Source organism: Pan paniscus, chromosome 3, assembly GCF_029289425.2.
Source record: "Pan paniscus chromosome 3, NHGRI_mPanPan1-v2.0_pri, whole genome shotgun sequence".
Lineage (NCBI taxonomy): Eukaryota > Metazoa > Chordata > Mammalia > Primates > Hominidae > Pan > Pan paniscus.
The window spans coordinates 172,042,440-172,063,899 of NC_073252.2; the positions used below are offsets into that span (position 1 = coordinate 172,042,440).

At 35.4% G+C, this 21,460-nt stretch overlaps 1 protein-coding gene across 11 annotated transcripts in view; it reads left to right on the forward strand.

Moving 5' to 3' along the window:
- Positions 1-470: 470 nt before the first annotated feature.
- Positions 471-21,460, forward strand: part of CEP44 (centrosomal protein 44) — a 58,245-nt gene continuing 37,255 nt past the window's right edge. For 4 of the 11 annotated variants that reach the window (XM_008977072.4, XM_055112010.2, XM_063603999.1 and 1 more), the window contains exons 1-6: positions 507-1,231; positions 13,384-13,480; positions 14,174-14,312; positions 17,143-17,290; positions 18,795-18,941; positions 19,339-19,461. In XM_008977072.4, coding sequence (XP_008975320.2) covers positions 14,224-14,312; positions 17,143-17,290; positions 18,795-18,941; positions 19,339-19,461 — 507 coding nt within the window. In that variant the 5' untranslated portion in view covers positions 507-1,231; positions 13,384-13,480; positions 14,174-14,223. Of the gene's footprint in view, positions 1,311-5,746; positions 9,555-13,383; positions 13,481-14,173; positions 14,313-17,142; positions 17,291-18,794; positions 18,942-19,338; positions 19,462-21,460 lie in introns of those variants that run through there. The other 7 variants (XM_034959431.3, XM_055112007.2, XM_055112011.2 and 4 more) reach the window with 6 other exon arrangements.

Genomic DNA, 21,460 nt, shown 5'->3' on the forward strand with positions numbered 1-21,460 from the left:
GGGATCCATTTATGTAATTTTGCCAAATAAATATTGAGAACCTTCTACGTAAGAGATTAGAACCCAGTCGCTGAGAAACAAATAAAAGACAAGTTTGACAAGTTTTATAACCAAAGTTTGACTACTGTAGCAGCTAGCAATCCATCGTGATCTTAACTATACTTGTGTTTGCATTCATATTACTGGAAAGTGATAAAGAACCAAAAACTGTCTAGGAACCAAAATAACACTCGACCCGAAAACCAACACTTGGACCTGAAGAAAGTAACCCTTGTCATTTCTCAGGTTTATTTCACAATGACGCTGGGTTACTACTTGGAGTCCTAAACCGAACTACACCCCAATGGCCTAGAAACAGAAGGAACACACCCAGTTCCGCCTCTTGACACTGATTCCTCACTTTAATGAGCCACCACCACTGTCACTCAAGATGCTTCGCACTGTCATTGGTCGCAAACTCTTGCTGGTCGGCCAGTTTCGGCCAACTGGCAAGCACTGGTTGTCTTTATTTTCGAGAAAAGTGAAGGTGAACAGGGAAAAGAGACAAGAGATCTAAAATATCTAGGTTGACTCCTGTACCTGAGCGACCTGCGATCTCCACCGCCGCCGCGACGAATTGGCCTCTGGGCGGGGGCTTTTAGCCAAAAGGAAAATGGCTCAGCCGGGAACTGGTGCCCAGGCCATGGAGAAGCCGGTTCAAACTTTACTTGTCCACACCGGTAGAGGTGACCGCGATGAGAATACCAGAAACAGCACTACGACCCTCAGAACTCAGGGTACCTCCAGCTGCAGGGGCCAGAACTGCCGACTGTCCCAATTTTGACGTTTCCTATTGTTGCCGGAAGTGACGTTAGGCTCCGACTCTTAACGGAGACGCATTTTTATTTCTGTTGTTTACGATTCGCTATAGATTCCATGTTTCTCACTTCGCAGCACGAGCCACTCTGACTATCAAGATCAGAAAAACTTCTCAGCTGCAAGTTAGAAGTGGACTGGCCATTGAGGAGGCTCTCAGCAGAGTCGCTCTTCACAGGAGTCTTGAACGCGGTGTGGAATCGGCAGCGAGGAATCCTGGAGCACAGAGAAGCTCCCAGCTTTGAAGGGCTTGCGGTGGTGCGTGGCGGGCAGGAACCCACAATTCCAAATACAAACGGTCGGCGCCAGAAGCGCTTCTGGGCGCAGGCGCCTGGCTGTAGCGACTCGTTGCGGGAGGCTGGACTCTGGTGACTGTGTATGGTTGCATATGCTCCGTTTTCCTCTCACTGTCGTGCTGGGCCTTTGAAACCGGCTTCTTTGCTGGTGGCTGCTTGGTGAGCCCCGAGGAGACGGCAAGGCTGCGCCCGGTGTTGGGCAGAGGTCGCCTCTCTCCGCCGTCCTTACAGAGACCCCGGGCGGAGACGAATGACCAGATCCGCCTTTTCATTCTTTTAAATCAAATGGCGGGAGGGGAGCCTTGCTTATATACCCAACTAGTATATGCTTTTAGTCACAACGAAGTGGGAAGTATCGTGGTAGCTCATCCTATCAGAATTAGGTTGTGACTTAGGGTTGGAAAGTTATAGGCTTACTGATTCCTATTGGATCCTCTGGGGTGAGGATACAAACGGCTCCTGACTATAAGGAGGACAGGACAGCAGTTCGTGTTTTCCTTGTTTGCATTTCCCCAGCTTTTCAAATATTTCTCCACCTTTATTGAAGGCTACAGATTTTTCCCTCACTGTAACAAGTTAATCTTGAAGTTGTTATTCTCTTTTACTCTGGAATTATGGCCATGCTAGACTGTTTTTTTTCCGAATTATCTGCAGACCTTTTAATTTTATGTGTGAATACAGCAGTCCCGTTGAACTCTTTACTTGTCCCTTACTCCTCCCCACTCCCGCCCAGCTTTCTCGATGCTTTGCCTTTCTCAGACCTTTCTCCTATCTCTTAGAGAAGTATTTCCCTAATATCTTTTGCAGTTTCATAAACTGTTTTTCTCATCTTTACTTTTTTGTTTTTGATACGTGTTTTTAGATAATATCGAGCATTATGTGCTATGTCACAAACTCTTAGCCATTGACTGTTACTAGAGTCAGTGTAGTTGCTTCATTCTAAACAAAAGTCACTGTGGTCCAGTGACATTCTATTGGGAGGCATTGTTTTAATGACTTCTAACAGCAATGAGATTGAGCGATGTTGAAAATCCTAAACTGCTAGAGTACACCATTTTCACAGCCTCTCCCACAAGTTCAATTGCGCAGATCTGACTTGTAGACAAGGAAGGAAGCTAGAAAGGAATATTGAGAGCTTCTTTATTATTGAATCTATGCTGCAAGCTGAGTGGTATCTCCTTTTTTCCTTAGTTTGCCTTTGATCAGTGCTATAAGTTGAAAATGTTAAATTTTTAAAAGTATTTTTCATTAATGAAAGTAAGGTGTTAAAATGTACATAAGTAATAGATTGGCTTCTTTTAATGTCTTGTTTTTAAGGCTTTTGAATTTTATAGTAGACTTAGTAAAGCCCTTTGTGAGAATGTAGAGCAGCAGTAGCTGTAATTTTATTCTGTAATAATCCCAATTTTAAATCCCTTTATTTTTCTGTCTCCTATCACTTACCTCCTTCACGAGCTCTGCTTGTATTACTCTTCAAAATATTTATTCACTGGTACTGAAGAGAGACATAACTTTGTTGTCAGAAATTCCATTATCAGAGGTAGAAATCATGTAAGAGACACTGAAATGTTTTCCAAAATGTCAGAAAAAGGAAAGGTGAGAAGATATCATAAAGTGTTACGTAAAACAAAATTACTTGCACTGGGAAAATGGAATATACATCTGGAAGGACTAAAGGAAGTCTGGAAAGACATAGAATTTACATTAAAGTTACTGGGAAGAAGGTATCCCTAGAAGAATGTGTTACGATAGATGGGTCTGGAACCCGAAAGAAGCTCAGACCTACTATATTGGCCAGTGGCAAAATCCAAGAATACATTTTTTGCGGTTAAAGCCAGAGTAGTCCTCACTTCATGCTTTTCAGGAAAGTAAAGGCTTATCTTGGGAAATCCCTTTTAGGCTTCCGTGTGTCCATCTACCCCCAGTCAATCTAAAGGATATTAAATAGGGTTTAACTTCTTGGCCAGTGTTTTGTATAATGTGATTTCAGGATGACTTTCTCTTTTTCTAGTTATCTCCCATTTGACAGTACCTAAAATTATCTCTGTCTAAAAATATAAATGTTTAGTTGAAGTAATTTATCGGCTGAAAAATAGTGACTAAAATGTGCATGCACAAGTCTATAAAAGTATATTCAATAAGCTGTTGCCTACCATGTTGATAAAGGAGACTAGGAACAGAAAGGTAGGTTCACAAAGAGGGAGCAGTTGCTCTACCCTGGGGAAATGGCTGTGGAAATGAGTGGCGAGGGGCTTAAAGTAGGAAGCTTACTAAATTTAGGATTTTGTAAATCGGTAACCTTCTTACCTTTCCTTATTTAAAGATAGAGAAACGGTGTGTAAAGGGATGATTTGTATCCTGGACAGCTGGGTAATGCGAATTGGAGGAAAAGATCACACTAACCCAGCTTCACCTGATTTATGAATTGTTCTGTTTTCATTTTAATATAATGACTTCATTTTAATGTGATAACTTCATTTTAAAGGAGCTTCATTCTCAAAGGGTTCATTACTCAAGGTATTGTTATGTATTACTTTTCTTCTATGAAGTGTCCATGGACAGTTGTGGTAGATGTTTTTATGTAAGTTAGTTTCACCTTACTGGCTGACTAGACTTTTATAGTTCAGAAACTTACCTCCTTCCAGCAAAGGTTCTTAGTCGTTTATATACCTATTTATGACTCTTCTTTGGGAAAAATCTCCTTTGATAATCTAATGAAAGTCCCACTCCATGCAAGAAAATTAGTCATTTAGAAATAAATTCCATGCTATTACTTTTGGGGCAGTTTTTAAAAAATGAATCATTTTGTTTAAAGTCTCAGTTCGTTCAAATCTTTTGGTTCACGTATGTGTTTTTCTGTTGTGTACATTCTTCAGAGTCATATTCCTGTTTCATAGGCCCTATGTATGTCAGCTTTTAGTAGGTATCACCAGTAAGTTTTCCAAAATAATTGCACCATTTGCTCTTTCTGTAAAAAGCATAGATATTTTGAATTTCTTGCCTTTTTTTCTGTGTTCACCTTTTCTTCTTGGAAGTAGACAGCTGGCTAACCAGCAGGAGTTTGGGACCGATGACAGTGCAAAACATCTTGACTGACAATGGTGGTGGCTTATTAAAGTGAAGAATCAGCATCAAGAGGGGGAATCGGTGTATTCCTTCTATTTCTAGGCCATTGGGATATAGGTCGTTATGGGACCCCAGGTAGTAACCCAGCTCATTCTGAAATAGAGCTGAGAAATGACAAGGGTTAAGTGTTGCTTTTCAGGTAGAGTGCTATTTTGGACCCTTGGCACAGATTTTGGTTCTTTATTATGATAAGTACCAAGAAGGAAAAGAACTGGGTCTATTAGAGAAAATTAATGAGGGGGATTAATTAGTTTGGGATCTAAGACTTATTTGAGGTTGTGACATTTAAGCAGGATGCCGAGGGGTATTAGCCAGATGGAGAATGGGAGAGGGAAGGAGTTGCTCTGTATCTCTTCAAGCTTGAAGAAATGGCCTGTGCAAAGGTGTTGAACAGCTTGAGATATCACCAAACATCCTTATCCAGGTCCAGGAACTTTATCCCAGATACCATTTCTGTTATTTGTTGCTTTCTATAATATTTTAAATTAACTAAATCACACACATTCTCTTTTCCATCATTACTTGGTAAGTGGAATGTTTTGATTTTCCCTTCTGGTTATGATTTACATGTATTAACTTATTAATACACGAAGATCAAAAAGTGACCAAAATTGTTCAAAAGGTACAATTTATTATAGGATAATTATAATTATTTCATGCTGACAATATGTTTATAAGTGTTTTGCAGTAACCTTTTTGTTTCTATAATTTCATGGTAAGAAAGAAAATGAATTAGGTAGAGCTAGTAATACCAGGTATAGACAAGAATGTAGTATTTAAAGCTAATATCTGAAATTCTCTTCTTGCATCTGCTAACTGAACGAGAAAATTCTGTGTGTGAGAATGGAAAACTTTGGATGAAAAGTGAAAACTTGGATTTTGTAGTCCAGGCCCTTAATTAAGCAGATAACACACTCAGAAGGAGAAAATTTGGGGTGCTTTATATACAAAGGGACTATTTTTAGAGGTGTGTGTACAGGAATCTGGTGCTGCTTCATTTTTTAACCTGTTTATTGCAGTATGATTGACATACAGAAAGCTATAGACATTTAATGTATACAATTTCTGTTTGGAGATAAGTAGATATTGTGAAACCATCCAACCATTATTACTACAAGAAATCAATGCCATCACCTTGAAAAGTTTCCTTCTACTCATCTTTTTTTCACCTTTTGTGATAAGAGCACTTAACATTAGATCTAACTTCTTAGCAAAATTTTAAGAATACAATATTGCTAATCACAGACACTGGGTTGTACCTGCAGATCTTATTTATTTTGCCTAACTGAAACTTTGTACCCTTTGAACAACAGCTTCCCATTTTGTTCTCCCCATGTTCCCTTACAACCACCATTCTATTCTCTGCTTGCATGTATTTGACTATTTTAGATTTCACATACATTGAGATAATACAGTATTTGTCTTTTTGTGTTTAGCTTATTTCACTTAGCATAATGTCCTTCAGGTTCATCCATGTTGTTGCAAATGGCAGGATTTCCTTCTTTTTTAAAGGCAAATTTGTTTATTCTCACATTTTTGTTGGGGTCCCTAAGGTTTTCTACTTCTAAGATCATGTCATCTGCAAACAGATATTGTACCTCTTCTCTTTTTATTTGGATGTTTTTAATTTATTTTTCTTACCTGGTTATTCTGGCTAGGACTTAACGCTGAATAGGAGAGGCTAAAGTAGGCAACCTTGCCTTGTTCCTCATCTTATGGGGAAAGCTTTCAGTTTTTTATCTTTAAGTATCTTAGCTGTGGGCTTCTCATAAATGGACTTTATTTTGTTTTTCCTTTACCTAATTTGCTATAAGGTTCTTCCATACCTAATTTATTGGGAGTTTTTATCACAAAAGAGTATCGAATTTTGTCAAGTGCTTTTTCTGCATCTGTGCAGATGCCCATGTGAGTTTTATCCTTCATTCTATTAATGCAGTATATTACATTGGTTGGTTGTCATATGTTGAACCATCCTTGCATCACAATGAAAAATCCTACTTGGTCATGGTATATGATTCTTTTAATGTGCTGTTGTGTTTGGTTTGCTAACATTTCATTGAGGATTTTTACGTCTATATTCATCAAATGTATTAGACTGTAGTTTTCTTGTAGTGTATTTGTCTGGCTTTGGTATCAGGGTGATGCAGGCCTCAGAATGACTTTGGAAGTGTTCCCTCTTCTTTTTTTTTTTAGATATGTTTAATAAGGTTTTGTATTAATTTTTCTTTAAATGTTTGCTAGAATGTATCTGGCTCTTGGCTTTTCTTTGTTGGGAATTTTTTTATTATTCCGTCAATCTCCTTTTTTGTTATTTGTCTATTCAAGCATTCTATTTCTTCTTGATTCAGTCTCGGTAAGTTATATTTTTCTAAGAATTTACCCATTTTTTTTTAGATTGTCCAATTTGATGGCATATAATTGTTCATAATAGTCCCTTATGATACTTTTTATATCTGTGGGATCAATTGTGTCCTCTTTCATTTCTGATTTTGTTTGAGTCTTCTATTTTTAAAGTCTAGCCAAGGATTTGTTGATTTAGTTTGTCTTTTCAAAAGAGGAACTTTTAGTTTTGTCAATTTTTAAAATTGTTTTTCAATTTTCTATTTCATTTATTTCTAATCTAATCTTTATTATTTTCTTCCTTCTGCTAATTTTGGATTTAGTTTGTTCTTTTTCTAGTTCCTTGAGGTGTAAAGTTAGGTTGTTTTATTGAGACCTTTTTTTTTTTTTTTCTTTGAGACAAGAGTCTCGCTCTGTCACCAGGCTGGAGTGCAGTGGCGTGATGATCTTGGCTCACTGCAACCTCCGCCTCCCGGGTTCAAGTGATTCTCCTGCCTCAGCCTCCCGAGTAGGTGGGAGTCCCGAGTAGGTGGGACTATAGCCATGCACCACCATGCTCAGCTAATTTTTGTATTTTTAGTAGAGATGGGGTTTCACCATGTTAGCCAGGATGGTCTCAATCTCTTGACCTAGTGACCCGCCTGCCTCAGCCCCCAAAAGTGCTAGGATTATAGGCGTGAGCCACTGTGTCCTGCCTCTTTCTTCTTCTTAATGAATTTATTGCTATAAACACTTCTCTTATTCTGCTTTTACTGCATCCTGTATGTTTGGGTATACTGTGTTTTTATTATTGTTTGTCTTGAGATATTTTATAATTTCTGTTTTGATTTCTTGTTTGACCCAGTATTATTTAATAGTATGTTATTTAATTCCCCTGTATTTGTGAATTTTTCCATTTTCTTTCTATTATTGATTTCTAGTTTCATTCCCTCGTGATCAGACAAAACGTTTAGAATGTTTTTAGTCTTCTTAAATTTGTTAAGACTTGTTTTGTGACCTAGGCTGTGATCAGTTATAGAGAATGTTTCATGTCCTTTTGAGAAGAATGATTATTTTGCTATGGTTGGGTCTCATGTTCTGTATATGCATGTTAGGTCTTTGGTCTATAGTGTTGTATAGTTTGCAATTTACTTGTTGGTATTCTGTCCGGATGACCAGTACATTATAGACAGTGACGTATCAAAGTCTCCTTCTGTATTGTATTGATATCTACTTCTTCCTCCAATTCTATCAATATTTGCTGTTGGCATTCTGTCTGGATGACCTGTACATTATAGAGAGTGATGTATCAAAGTCTCCTTCTATATTGTATTGATATCTATTTCTTCCTTCAAATCTGTCAATGTTCACTGTATAAGGTGCTTTGATGTTGGGTGCATATGTATTTTTAGTTGTTGTATCTTTCTATTGAATTGACCCTTTTACTATTATATAATGCCTTCTTTGTCTCTTTTGACAGTTGTCGACTTAAAGTCTATTTTGTCTGATATAGATAGCCACCCTGCTCTCTTTTGGTTATAGTTTGCATGGAATATCTTTCTCAATCCCTTCACTTTTAGCCTACGTGTGTCCTTAAATGTTAGAGTCTCTTGTAGATAGCGTATAGTTGAGTGTTGTTTTTATTATCCATTTCAACCATTCCATGTCTCCTGAGAGCCCTTAATTATTAAAAATTTAAAGTAATAATTTTTAATAATTAAGTACTTAATTGTTTCCATTTTATTCATTGTTTTCTATTTGCTTTCTGTTTCTCCTGTTTTTCTCTTGTTTGTTGTCTTTGTGATTTGATGATTGTAGTAGAATGCTTTGATTTTTTTCTTTTTTTTGTTTATTTACTATACTTTTTATTTTGGTTACTATGGGGTTTGCATCAAATATTATGTAGTCATAGCAGGCTTTTTAAAGCTAGTAACAACTTCATTCATATTCAGAATCTCTACACTCCTCCCCACTCTTCCTCACCAATGTATGTAATTGATTTCAGATTTTACTTCTTTCTATATTGTTTCTATTAACAAATTTCTGTGGTTGTTGTAGTTACTCATACTATTTTTGTCTTTTAATTTATATACTAGTGTTCAATGAGATTTACGTGCCACAAATTTCAGTATTGCAATATTCTGTGTTTGTTTTCATGTTTGCTTTTAGCAGTGAGATGTATACTTTCATATGCTTTCATACTGTTGGTTTAGTATCTTTTCAGTTAACTTGAAGATCTCCTGTTAGCATTTCTTGTTAGGGCATGTCTAAAAGTGACAAACTCCCTGAGTTTCTTAATCTGAGGAAGTTTTCATGTTTTCTTTATTCTTTTATCTTTTTTTTTTTTTTTTTTTTTCCAGGTCTGGCTCTGTTGCCCAGGCTGGAGTGCAGTGACATGATCTCAGCTCATTGCAACCTCAACCTCCTGGGCTCAAGTCAGCCTCCCACCACAGCCTCCCAGGTAGCTGGGACTAGAGGCATGCACCACCATGACTGGCTAATTTTTGTATTTTTTGTAGAGACAAGATTTCACCATGTTTGCCAGGGTGGTCTTGAACTCCTGAGCTCAAGCAATCTGCCTGCCCTCAGCCTCCTCAAGTGCTGGGATTACAGGTGTGAGCCACCATGCCTGGCTATTTCCTTCATTCCTGAAGACAGTTTTTTCAGGTAATTATTTTCAGTTGGCAGGTTTCTTTTTTTACTTTCAGTATGTTGAATATGTCATTCTCTCTCTCCTGGCCTGCAAGTGTTCTGCTGAGAAATTCACCAATACCTTTATGGAGGCCCTGTTATATGAAATAAGTTACTTTTCTGTCACTGCTGTCAAAATTTTTTCTCTGTCTTTGAATTTTGACGAATTCATTATAGTGTCTATTGGTACAGACCTCTTTGGCTTCAACCCATTTGGGAACTTTTGGGCTTCGTGAGTCTGGATGTCCATTTTCCTCCCTAGATTTGGTAAGTTTTCAGCCATAATCTAAATGTGCTTTCTGCCCCTTTCTCTCTGTCTTTTTGCCTTCTGGAACTTTTATAATGTGTTTATTAAGTTACTTAGTGGTGTACCATAAGTCCCATAGTATTACTTCATTTCACTTTTTATTCTTTTTAATCTTTCTTCCTCTAATTGTATAATTTCATATGACCGGTGTTCAGGTTTGCTGATTCTTGCTTTTGGTTGATTGAGTCTGTTGTTGAAGCCTTCTATTGAATTTTTTAGTTCAGTCATTGTATCCTTCAGCTCTAGGATTTCTGTTTGGTTCTTTTTTATGCTTCTCCTTTATTGAACTTTTTGTTCATGTATTGTTTTCCTGATTTTTATTTCGTTTTCTATCTGGGTTTGTTTATTTGTTTGTTTGTTTTTGTAGCTCATTGAGCTTAAGATGATTATTTTGAATTCTTTGTCAAGCAGATCATGGATCTTCATCTTGTTATAGTCAGTTTCTGTAACCTTATTGGTTTCCTTTGGCATGTTGTATTTACTCATAATCCCTTGAGTCTTTCATTGGTGTCTGTACATTTGAAGGAGCAGTTCCCACTTCTGTACTAAACAGAGTGATTTCAGTAGATGAAGATCTTCTCTTGCTGGGTCCCTTGGTGAGACTGACTTCCAAACCACAGTCACTTAGGTGGAGCCAGGTTGTGGGTCTGCTTTACATGTTCAAAATCAGGTCTGCGGTTGTGGGCCTGTTACTGGGGCTTGGGTGGGTGTGGTTCCTTCTGGGTTCCCAGACAAACAAGTCTTCCTGTGAGACCTTGGACAGGTGAGTTGAAGCCCACATGCTGATGAGGCTGCTGCTGGGTCTGGAGCCAGTTCTGTAGTCACATGCCTGCTACTGGGGCATGATTCTGCCTTCTCAAAATGGCTTCTATCAGTCTTGGACTCCAGAAGGATGTCACAGCCTTCTAGTTGGACCCATCAGGGCACTTTTATACATAGATGGTTGCTAAATTGGTGTTTCTGTGAAGGACAAGGGCTGGGGAGGTCCTGTTCCACTATCCTTTTCTAGCTAAAACCTTCTTTGATTTCTTTCATAGTTTTGTAATTTGTCACATACAGATCATTTACATATTTTGTTAGACTTATAAGTGTTTTTTGTGCTATGATAATGGTGTTTTTAGTTTTATATTTCATTCTAATCATTTATTGCCAGTATATAGGAAAACATTTGACTTTTGTATATTAACCTTATATACTGTGACTTTACTATACTCACTTTTTACTTTTAGGGGTTTTTTTTTTTGTTAATTCTTTAGCATTTCCTAAATAAACAATCATGTCTTTTGCAAATGAAGACCACTTTATTCCTTTCTTCCTAAGGTATTTTATTTCCTTTGCTTGCTTCATTTCACTAGCTAGGACTTCTGGAACACTGTTGAATAGGAGTGGTGAGATAGGACATCCTCGTGTTATTCCCAGTCTTTGGGGGAAGTATACAGTTTCTCAGCCTTAAGTGTGGTGTTAGCTGTTGGTTTTTTTTGTAGGCTTTATGGCCATTCTAATAGGTGTGTAGTGGTGTTTTGGTTTAATTTGCAAATCTCTAATGATAAATGATTTTGAGCCTCTTCATATTATTTACAATCCATATATCCTCTTTAGTGAGATATCTGTTAACATCTTTTGCCTATTTTTTAATTGTATTGTTTGTTTCAGAATTCTAGGTATTTTCCCAATTAAGTTGAGGGACTTTCCCTCTATTCCTAGTTTGCTGAGAGTATTTATTATGGATGGGTGTTAGATTTCTTTCAAGTGCTTTTTCTACATCCGTTGATAATACATGATTTGCCTTCTTTGACCTGCTAATGTGGCTTACATTGATTTTTAGAATGTTGTACTAAGCCCCTGCATACCTAGAGTAAATCTGCTGGGTGTGGTATTTGATAACTTGGTTGAGTATAGAATTCAAGATTATAAGTAATTCCTCTCAGGATTTTGAAGATAATGTTTCTTTATCCTTTAGCTTCTAACAATGCTATTGAAAGTTTGGTGCTATTTTGATATTCTTCCTATGTGATCTTTTCTTGCCTTGTTGGATGTTTATCAAAACTTCTCTTTTACTTTATGAAATGTCACAGTGATATATCTTGGTGTGAGTTTTGTTTCACTTCTTGTGTTTATCACTCATTGTGTTCTTTCAATCTAGAGAATCATGACATTCAGCCTTAAGAGGTGTTTTTGTATTATTTCACAATTTCCTCCCTCATTTTCTCTCGTTCATGAGATGTTGAACCTTTCAGTTTGGTCCTCTAATTTTCTTATAATTTCTATTCCACTTTTGGTCTTTTCATCCATTGTGTAACTATAATTATCTCCTCAAACTTGTCTTATTTAAATTTTTATTTTTGCCATCATTTTCAATTCTGTTGTTGATTTCTATTTAAATCCATTGTGGTCTAAAAGCAGACATTGTATAATTTATACTTTTTAAAAATGTGTTAAGGTATGCCTTATGATGCCAAAGATAGTCTATCTTGGTGGATGTTCCATGTGAAATTGAGAAGAATATGTATTCTATTGTTGTTTGATGAAGTAGTCTATAAATATTTGTTATATCCAGTTGACAGATGATATTGTTTGTCCTTACTGATTTTTTTTTTTTTTTTGCCTGCTGGATCTATTTCTCATAGAGGAGTGTTGAAGTCTCCAACTAAAATAGGGGATTTGTATATTTCTCGTTGTGGTTCTGTCAGTTTTTGTTTCATATATCTTGACATTGTGTTGTTCAGGTGCATATACATTAAAGATTGTTATATTTTCTGGGAGAATTAAGTCCTTTATCTTTATGTAATGACCCTATGTCCCTAATAACTTTCCTTATTATAAAGTCTGCTGTCTGAGATTATTATAACTGTTCCTGCTTTCTTTTGATTAATGTTAACATGGTATATTTTTCCCTATCCATTTACTTTTAATCTTATAAACAAAATGGATTTCTTATAGACAACATGTAGTTAGATCTTATTTTTGATCCACTTTAACAATCTCTGGCTCATTTTACATTCTCACAAGCTTAATATTTTTTATATCCTTCTATTCTTGTTTTAGGTTTTAATTTTTTTTTCTAATCTCATTGAGAATGGAAAGCTTCATTTTGAAATTTTTTCTCTATATTATCTCTATTTCCACCAAATTTTTCTTCTCTGCTTATTTTGTTTAAGGTATTTATATATACTTTTCATACTGAAGCTTCCCTCTAATAGTTATTGACCTTTGGGCATATATTCAGTTTTAAACATGAGTCTCTAAGAAAAAAAGGTGCCTGGTTAGGGCTTATCAATAAGTGAGTTTGCTGCAGGTTTATTGGGCAAGACCTGCCCTTTTCAATGGGGATTTTCCTCAAATGTCAGAAATGTGATACTTTTTTCTCTAGGTCCATCCACCTTCTCTAGCATAGAACCTGATAGTCTGTTGTCACAGAGGATGTAAGTCTAACAGCTTCTTGAGGCTGAGATATAGGAAGAAACTTTATTAGTGTGTGTGTGTGTGTGTGTGTGTGTGTGTGTGTGTGTTTTCATTAATACTTCTTTCTGCCTTCGAACACTTCCTTCTGTATTGTTCGCCTTGCCTGATGTTTCCAAATTTAGTGCCTCCTTAATTCAATTTCTTTGGAGTGTAAAGCTCTTTTCTCTTTCCAGGGAAGGTGAGAGGTAGTTGCCTTGCTGAGCAAGTTATGTGTGTAGGGATAGGAGGCGGGAGGGAAAATAAATTCTAGGGTTAGCTGCTTCTTATGTAGACTCTCAAATAATCATTCTTATTTCAGCCCCCTGGACTTACCCCTTTGTCTTTCAGAAGCATCAAGTGCACCTGATTTGTGAACCTATCTTGCTTCAGTTGGTTTCCTCCTAAATATTAAGCAGATGGGATTGGCCGGTCTGTGCTCTGCTAGGTTGGTTATCCCTTATTCATTTGCTTTTCATTTTCCAAAATTTTGTTGATACCTGTTTTGTTATGTGAAATCTCCTGTAGTTCTTTTTGTCCTGGTGGGTATACATGATTTTTAATTATTTACTTTCATTTTAGTGATCTTTAGAAAATGGAAAGGAAGGTAATCTGTCATATTTATCCAAGTGAACCCTGCATTTTTAAAATGTATTTTTAGTTTTTAGGAAAGGTATCTTTTTGGCAACTATGTGAGATCAGAGCCCTGTGACTCTGATTAAATCTGCGCTAAATTTGTCTCCATTATTTATTGATTGTGTTATGTAGCTTCTATAAGCATCCAAAAGAGTCACTGATGGATGTTATTCCAAGTTGATGTGTCTTCTCAAACGGTGCTTTATGCTTAAAAAAAAAAAACTATTTGGGCAAGTGTTATATAAGATACATTATAATAAGATGAATATAAGGCAAACTTATTTTTTTGGGAGGAAAACATGTAGGAGGGTAGGGGAGACACCCTATATTCAGGAACTTATAGTAGTTACAAAGCAGAACTTGAGTAGTAGAGAAGAAGCTAGGGGAAAAAGAGCTAGGGTAAGATAAATATGGTAAGTGCCAATAGGAGATATGACCAAAATAGAATCAAGAAGCTTCAAAAATACAGAGACTTAACCAGTATTTCATGGATTTCTATTTTCAGGTGAAAAATTAGACTATTTCAAGAATTGGAGCTGAATCTGATGTTAAGTAATGGCAACAGGTGACTTAAAAAGAAGTTTACGGAACCTAGAACAGGTGCTCCGCTTGCTAAATTATCCTGAAGAGGTGGACTGTGTAGGGTAAGCTATAATATCAAACTTAATTGTATTCTTCTTGCTAGTGATTTGAGATGATATTTAACATGGGGGACTACCTGAGAAAAATCAGATTTTACCTGGATCCTATTTAAATCTGCCTTGAAATGATTAAAATATTTGAGAAAGCAGGGAATTATAGGAGTTTATTTCTAAGTATGAACTAATGAAGAATTCCAACTTAAAAGATTTAAAACTGTTTAGAAGCACAGTATTTATCTGTATAAGTTATAATCTCTGTACAGCTTTTAAACTCATAGAGGTATAATAGATTTTATTATTTGTATAATCTACCATTCTCTCATATTCAGTTGGATGATATTTCTTACAGTTAAATATATCCAGAATAAGAAGAGATTGTTGCCATTTCTTGTCAGTCTTTTCTTATCATTTATTTGTTTATTCTTTTATGGAGGAAAGATTTTATACATTTAAGTCAAGTGTTCTTTTTCATATGGAATATTCTAGTTAGTAGATTTTTTTGTGTATGGCAGCCTGAAGATTGCGCTTAAGCTCTCCCATTTAACAGACCCCACTTTGAACCTTTCACTTTAGCTCCCATTTTGCAACTATGACAACGTTTTTAGAATATGGCAACATACATTTTCCTATATTCATGCCTATATAATATGGTACTGCAGTCATTCTGTATCCCTTCATAATTCTGTTTCTTCATGACACTTACCCTTAACCTTTTATCATTGATTAATTGATGGATTGGTTAAATGTTAATTGGTTACTAGAATGTAAGCTGAAGTCTTGGACTTTGTTTTTTGTTTTCACTGTGGAATCCCCCCATCTAGAATTATGCATAGCACATATTAGGAGTTGATTAGACATTTATTGAATGAATGAGTGTCCAGGGACAAGTCCAAGTTAGATGTTCAAGAGTAGAGGGAAACTTGTAAGTAGAATCCTTCAGTAATGGGCTTTACATATAAGAATGGATATCCATATAAGAATGGATATTCTAATAACTCTTGAGGTTACAGTAGGGAGAGGTAACTCAAGAGAAGGCTGAAAGTGAAAGGATAGAGAGGAGAGTAAGGAGAAAGTTTAGCTCAAATTGCTGTTATTATAGGCATTATATGTGAGAGGCAGAAGATATGAAACAGATGTTATCCATGTATGTAAGAATCATCTTGATTCCTCAAAACATGAAAATCCTGACCATCCAGAACTTGCAGGGGTTTAACCAGTTTGAGTAGCCAAGTCTTCTCCTTGCCACTTTAAGTGTCAACATTTTAAAAGACATTTTAAATAGGTATAATTCTAAAATATACCAGTATTCTCTTGTTTTCTAAATACAGTGTTTAAACATTTAATTTTCTTATTACCCAAAAGCATCATTAAGAACAACAATTTTTAGATTATTATATAACATACTAAAATCTGCAGGGTCTATTGAGATTTGAAATGCTACTTGCTTCTTCCATAGAGGCACTCAGATTGCTAGTCTCCCTGCCACACACATTTAAGCACACACACAACACCCCCCTCATTTTGATTCTTTTTTCTACTTTTTCACATTTGTTATGTTTTCTGGCCATTTGCTGTTTTTTGTGTTGGCATCTGTTTTTCTTACTGTTTCTAATATGCTAAGTCCTTAGGAACTAGATAATCAAGATTTTTGAAATTGTTTAACATAAAAAGTGTTAAATGTGTGCCTGGCTATCATCTATGTATAGTGTGCATAAAATGGACAGATTTTGCTGTTCAAAGGTATTTTTTTTTCATTTCCTGTTTTTGGACTGTGTTTCAGACAGACAAGGTTGCCAGAGGAGTTTTCTGATTGGGTGAAATATTACAGTATTTCAAAGAAACATAAAAGAAATAATTCATATTTGTCCAGTAAAACAAAATGTAGTGCTATCATCATGTATTTGTTCTCTGTCTTACTAAAAATTTGGGTGGAGATGGGGATGTTTATGTGAACATCTTGAATTTTTTGGAAAACATTTGCTTTATATAAGTACAAAATACTGCAATTGAACAAATGTAACTGGCAAATTGAACAAATACCTCCTGTGCTTTGTTGTGGGAAAATCAGTGAAGGTACTTCACATTGAGAAAATAAGAAGACAGGAAACACTACCAGACAGATAAAGACACAGCAGATACTGAGTAGCCTGGGAGTCTTTCTTGGAGAGATCAGTATAGATCAGAAAGTTGAGGAAAGCTTCATAGGAAGCTTGAGATTTGATGAATGATTTGTAAAAAATAAATAATAATTGGATAAGCAAAGAAGAGTGGGATACCTTTCTAGACTGGTGGAATTAGCATAGGTAATAATATACGATTTAGAAGGAGCAGTAAGTGAAAAGTAATAGACTGGTCAACCAAGTCACAGTTCATGCTTTTTCCCATCCCATCTTCCTCATCTGTAACTTAGAATTCATAATATTTACCTTTGGAAGTTTGTGGTAGAGAGCAAAGGAGGTAATAGAACAAGTGTTTGCAAAACCATGAAGTGTACTTCAATTTTGTAAGATGGTACATTGCTTTTATTAGTAGTAGAAAATGGAGTAGATCACGTAAGACTAAGCTTTGGAAAATCAATGGTAAATAGTTGGTACTAGAGACCTATAGTAAGTTTTTTGAGCAGACGAACAGTGGTATTTCATAGTAGTCTGGCTAGACTGGTTTAAAATGGGGAATGGAATCTAGAAAGTCTCATGTATCACCTAATTATTATAGCTATAGTGTTAAGTTTTAAATTATTATAAACATTTCTAATATTTTCTTGATTATCCAACTTTGTGGAATTATGCTTATTAAATGCTTATTAAAAATATTTTTCTTTTTTTCCTAACAGTTTGATAAAGGGAGACCCAGCAGCATCTTTGCCCATCATCAGCTATTCTTTTACCTCATACTCACCTTATGTAACAGAACTTATAATGGAATCCAATGTAGAGCTCATAGCAAAAAATGACTTGCGCTTTATAGATGCTGTCTATAAGGTATTTTGAGTTTATCAAACAATAACTATTAGTTATTGAATGATTTTTAAAAATTAATGATTTAGTCATAACTTCTTAAATATATGCAGCATATACAATTGACAGGATATTTTCATTTGTATTTATCTCATTTAAATGTAGTCCCTATTGAAATCAAGATGCAATTCATGTTTGCTTTTTGAATGTTACCTATTCTAATAAATACAGCAACTGGTAAATATTTGTTGTTGGCTATTGTTTGCCCTTTTTAATCAAATTTTAGTAAAATTTGGTATACTGGCAGAAATTAGAGAATAATGTAATTCAATAAAACTTACAGTTTTTTAGAATTATATGTTAATTTAGTTGTTTGTAAGAAGGAACTATTACTGACATTTTTTTTTATTAAACTGATATATTCTTTGAGGTCTGAGAGCATGTCTTATATTGTATCTACCCTAGTATTTATACTTGTACTATGTGTATACTGAATTTAATCTCGTATTTGATTTTTTTAAAACCCTGCTTTTATCATTAATTTTTGCTTAAGTACTGTGGTTTGTATTAGTTTTTAATGGTAAAAACCCACTTATCAAATGTAGTCTTTTTTTTTTTTTTTTTTTGAGGCAGAGTCTTGCTCTGTCACCAGGCTGGAGTGCAGTGTCATGATCTAGGCTTACTGCAGTCTCCGCCTCCTGGGTTCAAGCAGTTCCCCTGCCTCAACCTCCTGAGTAGCTGGGACTACAGGCGTGCACCGTGACCACGCCTGGCTAATTTTTGTATTTTAGTAGAGAGGGTTTCACCATGTTGGCCAGGATGGTCTCGATCTCCTGACCTTGTGCTCTGCCCACCTTGGCCTCCCAAAGTGCTGGCATTACAGGCATGAGCCACCGCACCCAGCCTCAAATAGTCTTTTAAAAAAAGCAGAGTTGCAGTCAATGAAATGGGAGCTTTTATATGTAGTCTCTGTTTAATCTTTCTCTTTCTTGCTTTTGATCCCAGAAAACATCCATGGAAGCCTAAGAGGCACTTTTAAGAAATTCTAGAGCTCCACAGAGTAGATTTAGGAAACTACTGATCTAGTGTGTTTTTTTTCGTTTTACAAATGAAAAATTGAGACCAAAAGGCCTACTGACATATCCAAAAATCACATAGTGGAAGAGTTATAAACAAATAGAACTATAGTTTCTGACTCTGGTATGGTATTCTAGTGAACTAAGAAGTTTTTCTAATATCTCTGAAGATATTTACACTTTTTGATGATTGACTATATTTTTCCATCTCTCTGGACAGACATCTGTTCTCCAGCATATCCTTTGCTACCTGTTTTCCACCTGATACCTGTCTTACTGGATCATGACTTAACACCAGCCCTATGAATTACTTTAGTACTCTTTAGTTAATGGCTTGGTTTTCCTTGTCCTCTCAAAGGTGGCCATTATTCCCCTGACCAGGTGGGCATTATCATTTGGAATTTTAGAAATAAATTGCTCCCAATTATTACAAGAGTCTGTTTCCTCTGCAGCTTCTTCGTGATCAATTTAATTATAAACCAATTTTGACAAAAAAGCAGTTTATCCAATGTGGGTTTGCAGAATGGAAAATCCAAATTGTTTGTGATATTTTGAATTGTGTGATGAAAAAGCACAAGGAATTAAGCAGTCTTCAGAAGGTAATTTTATGAATAGATTTTAATGCTGATATATGCTATTAATAGATGGCTCAGTATTTTAATGTATAAAATCAAAACCCTAGACAGCAAATTATTTCATAGTGTAATTACTGTATTATTCAAAGATTTGAGTAACCTTATAAAGCTTGTTGTTTATTTTAAATACTACTCTCTTGTTTTATACACCTGTGACTGGGAACGCCTAGTGTTAAACTAATAGTTCAAACATAATACATTTTCATTACTTCTTAGTTTTTAAAAGTCATGTAGTCTCATTAGAGTCTCATTATTTGTCAGCTATATTTCATATATGAAAATTTAAATGTTAATGGAATTTTAATATATAATTATGCTTTCACACAAAATTTGTTATTTTGACTAATACCTTTTTTTTTAGATTCCATCACAACAAAGAAAGAAAATCAGTTCTGGTAAGTCAGAACCTCCTTTGAGCAATGAGAAAATATCTGCAGAGGCTGTTGGCGTTGATATCAGTGGCAGGTTTATGACCTCAGGAAAGGTATGCAACCACAAAGAAAATATCATATTGTTTAAGAGTTATCTAATTAATCCAATATACAGTTTTCACTTTTCTGATTGGCACCTGATGAAACATTCTAGTTAGATATTGGAGTTCATTGATTTTTAACAGTGCATGCCATATATTTTTGGGCAGTATGCCTGAAGTTATAACAATAGGATAGAAATATAAAATTAAATACGTGTTCTCTTTATATTTCTAATTTCTAATTCTGCCAGATTTCCTAAACAGAAGAGTAGTGATTTAGGAAGATTATCTTATGCAGTTATCTACATTTGCTCTTAATTGTGTTCTGGTCTTCCTAAAACATGGGAACATATGAAGAGCCTACATTAGCAGTAGTGATAGGTTATAATGATTCATTTATGTACATTATATTTCTGTAACCAAGTATGAATTATCCAATAATTGGTAGTCCCTACACGTAGAATCTGGTTTTCAGTTAATATTTTGAATATTTTCTCTTTCTTGAAAGATAATTTTTCTGCCATTATCTGCTTTGAGCAGCTGTGGCAAATTGAATCTAATGCACTTAGAGCTACAGTGTTTCTATCACTAAGGGAGACTTAAGCTAAAATATTATTTATTAATATATTTTCAGCTGTCTTCCAGCTGGAGAAGACTCTGATTGAATGATAGAATATCAGATGAATTATCAATGGTGTAATTAAGTAAAGGATGTGAATACTTTCTGACTGAAGTATAATCTAGAGTATTATTTCTGCCCTAATCCAAAATACATGAGTTATGTAAACAGAATCTATTTTAAAAATTTATTCTTGGGTCTAGCACAGTAGCTCATGCCTGTAATCCCAGCACTTTGGGAGGCCAAGGCAGGTGGATCACCTAAAGTCAGGAGTTCGAGACCAGCCTGACCAGCATGGCGAAACCCCATTTCTACTAAAAATATAAAAATTAGCTAGGCGTGGTAGCTGGTGCCTGTAACCCCAGCTACTTGAGAGACTGAGGCAGGAGAATCGCTTGAACCCTGGAGGCAGAGGTTCCAGTGAGCCGAGATCGTACTGTTGCAGTCCAGGCTGGGTGACAGAGCGAGACTCCATCTCAAAAAAATATGTTTATTCCTTTATACCTTAAAAAAGTGAAATTTTATTATAAGAAAAGGTTCTTATGCCACTTCTTTTTAATGTGCCTATTTTGCTCTAGGTAATGAGGACAATATAAAGAATGATACCGAGCCGCCATTTTTGAATAAGTGCATATAGTTTTTGTACACTTGCATCTCTAACTCATCTAACTCTTGTTAGTTTTATTTATGATTTTCTAACTGTTAAATGACTTATATCTTGTATTCTTCCCCAACTAGAAGGAACATATATGAACAGGGATTTTCTTATACTGATTTTTTGTACCTTCATTTTGCTTAGCACAGGATTAGGAACACTGTGAGCACTTATTAATTATTTATTGATATAATGTGCTTTTCAATGTTCTATTTCAGTATGAGAGTTGAGGGGACAGTCTAAATTGTCCTAGCCAAGAAAAATGTAAACTTCAAAACATTAGACTTATTTTTAATTTTCTTAAAGCAAAGTTTTCTTTATTAAAATTTATATCAGATCTTTATCAGAAATTTGAATAAGTATTAAAAGTTCTCAGATTTAGAAAAGAGTCTACAAGTACATTTCTTTGTTTACAAGCAAAAGTTGAGTCAATATTAAAGCAAATTGTCTCCTATCCCAGTGCCTTATATAGTATGCCTATTTGCGCTTCTGAGTCACATATGTTTTTATAGTGTGTATGCAAACTGTAGAATAGGAAGCAGGTAGAGGATTTCTAGGTAAATGCATACCGTGACCTAATGCTTTTTTTGTCAGGACTTTTTTATTGTCATTATTAGGTTTGAATTGTTAGCTGAAGGTCTAATAAATTGCAGTTTGTTTAATAGAAAAATTGTAATAAGCCCTACTCATAGAGCCAGTTTTTGATTATTTATAAGTGAATTATTCGGCAATCTTTT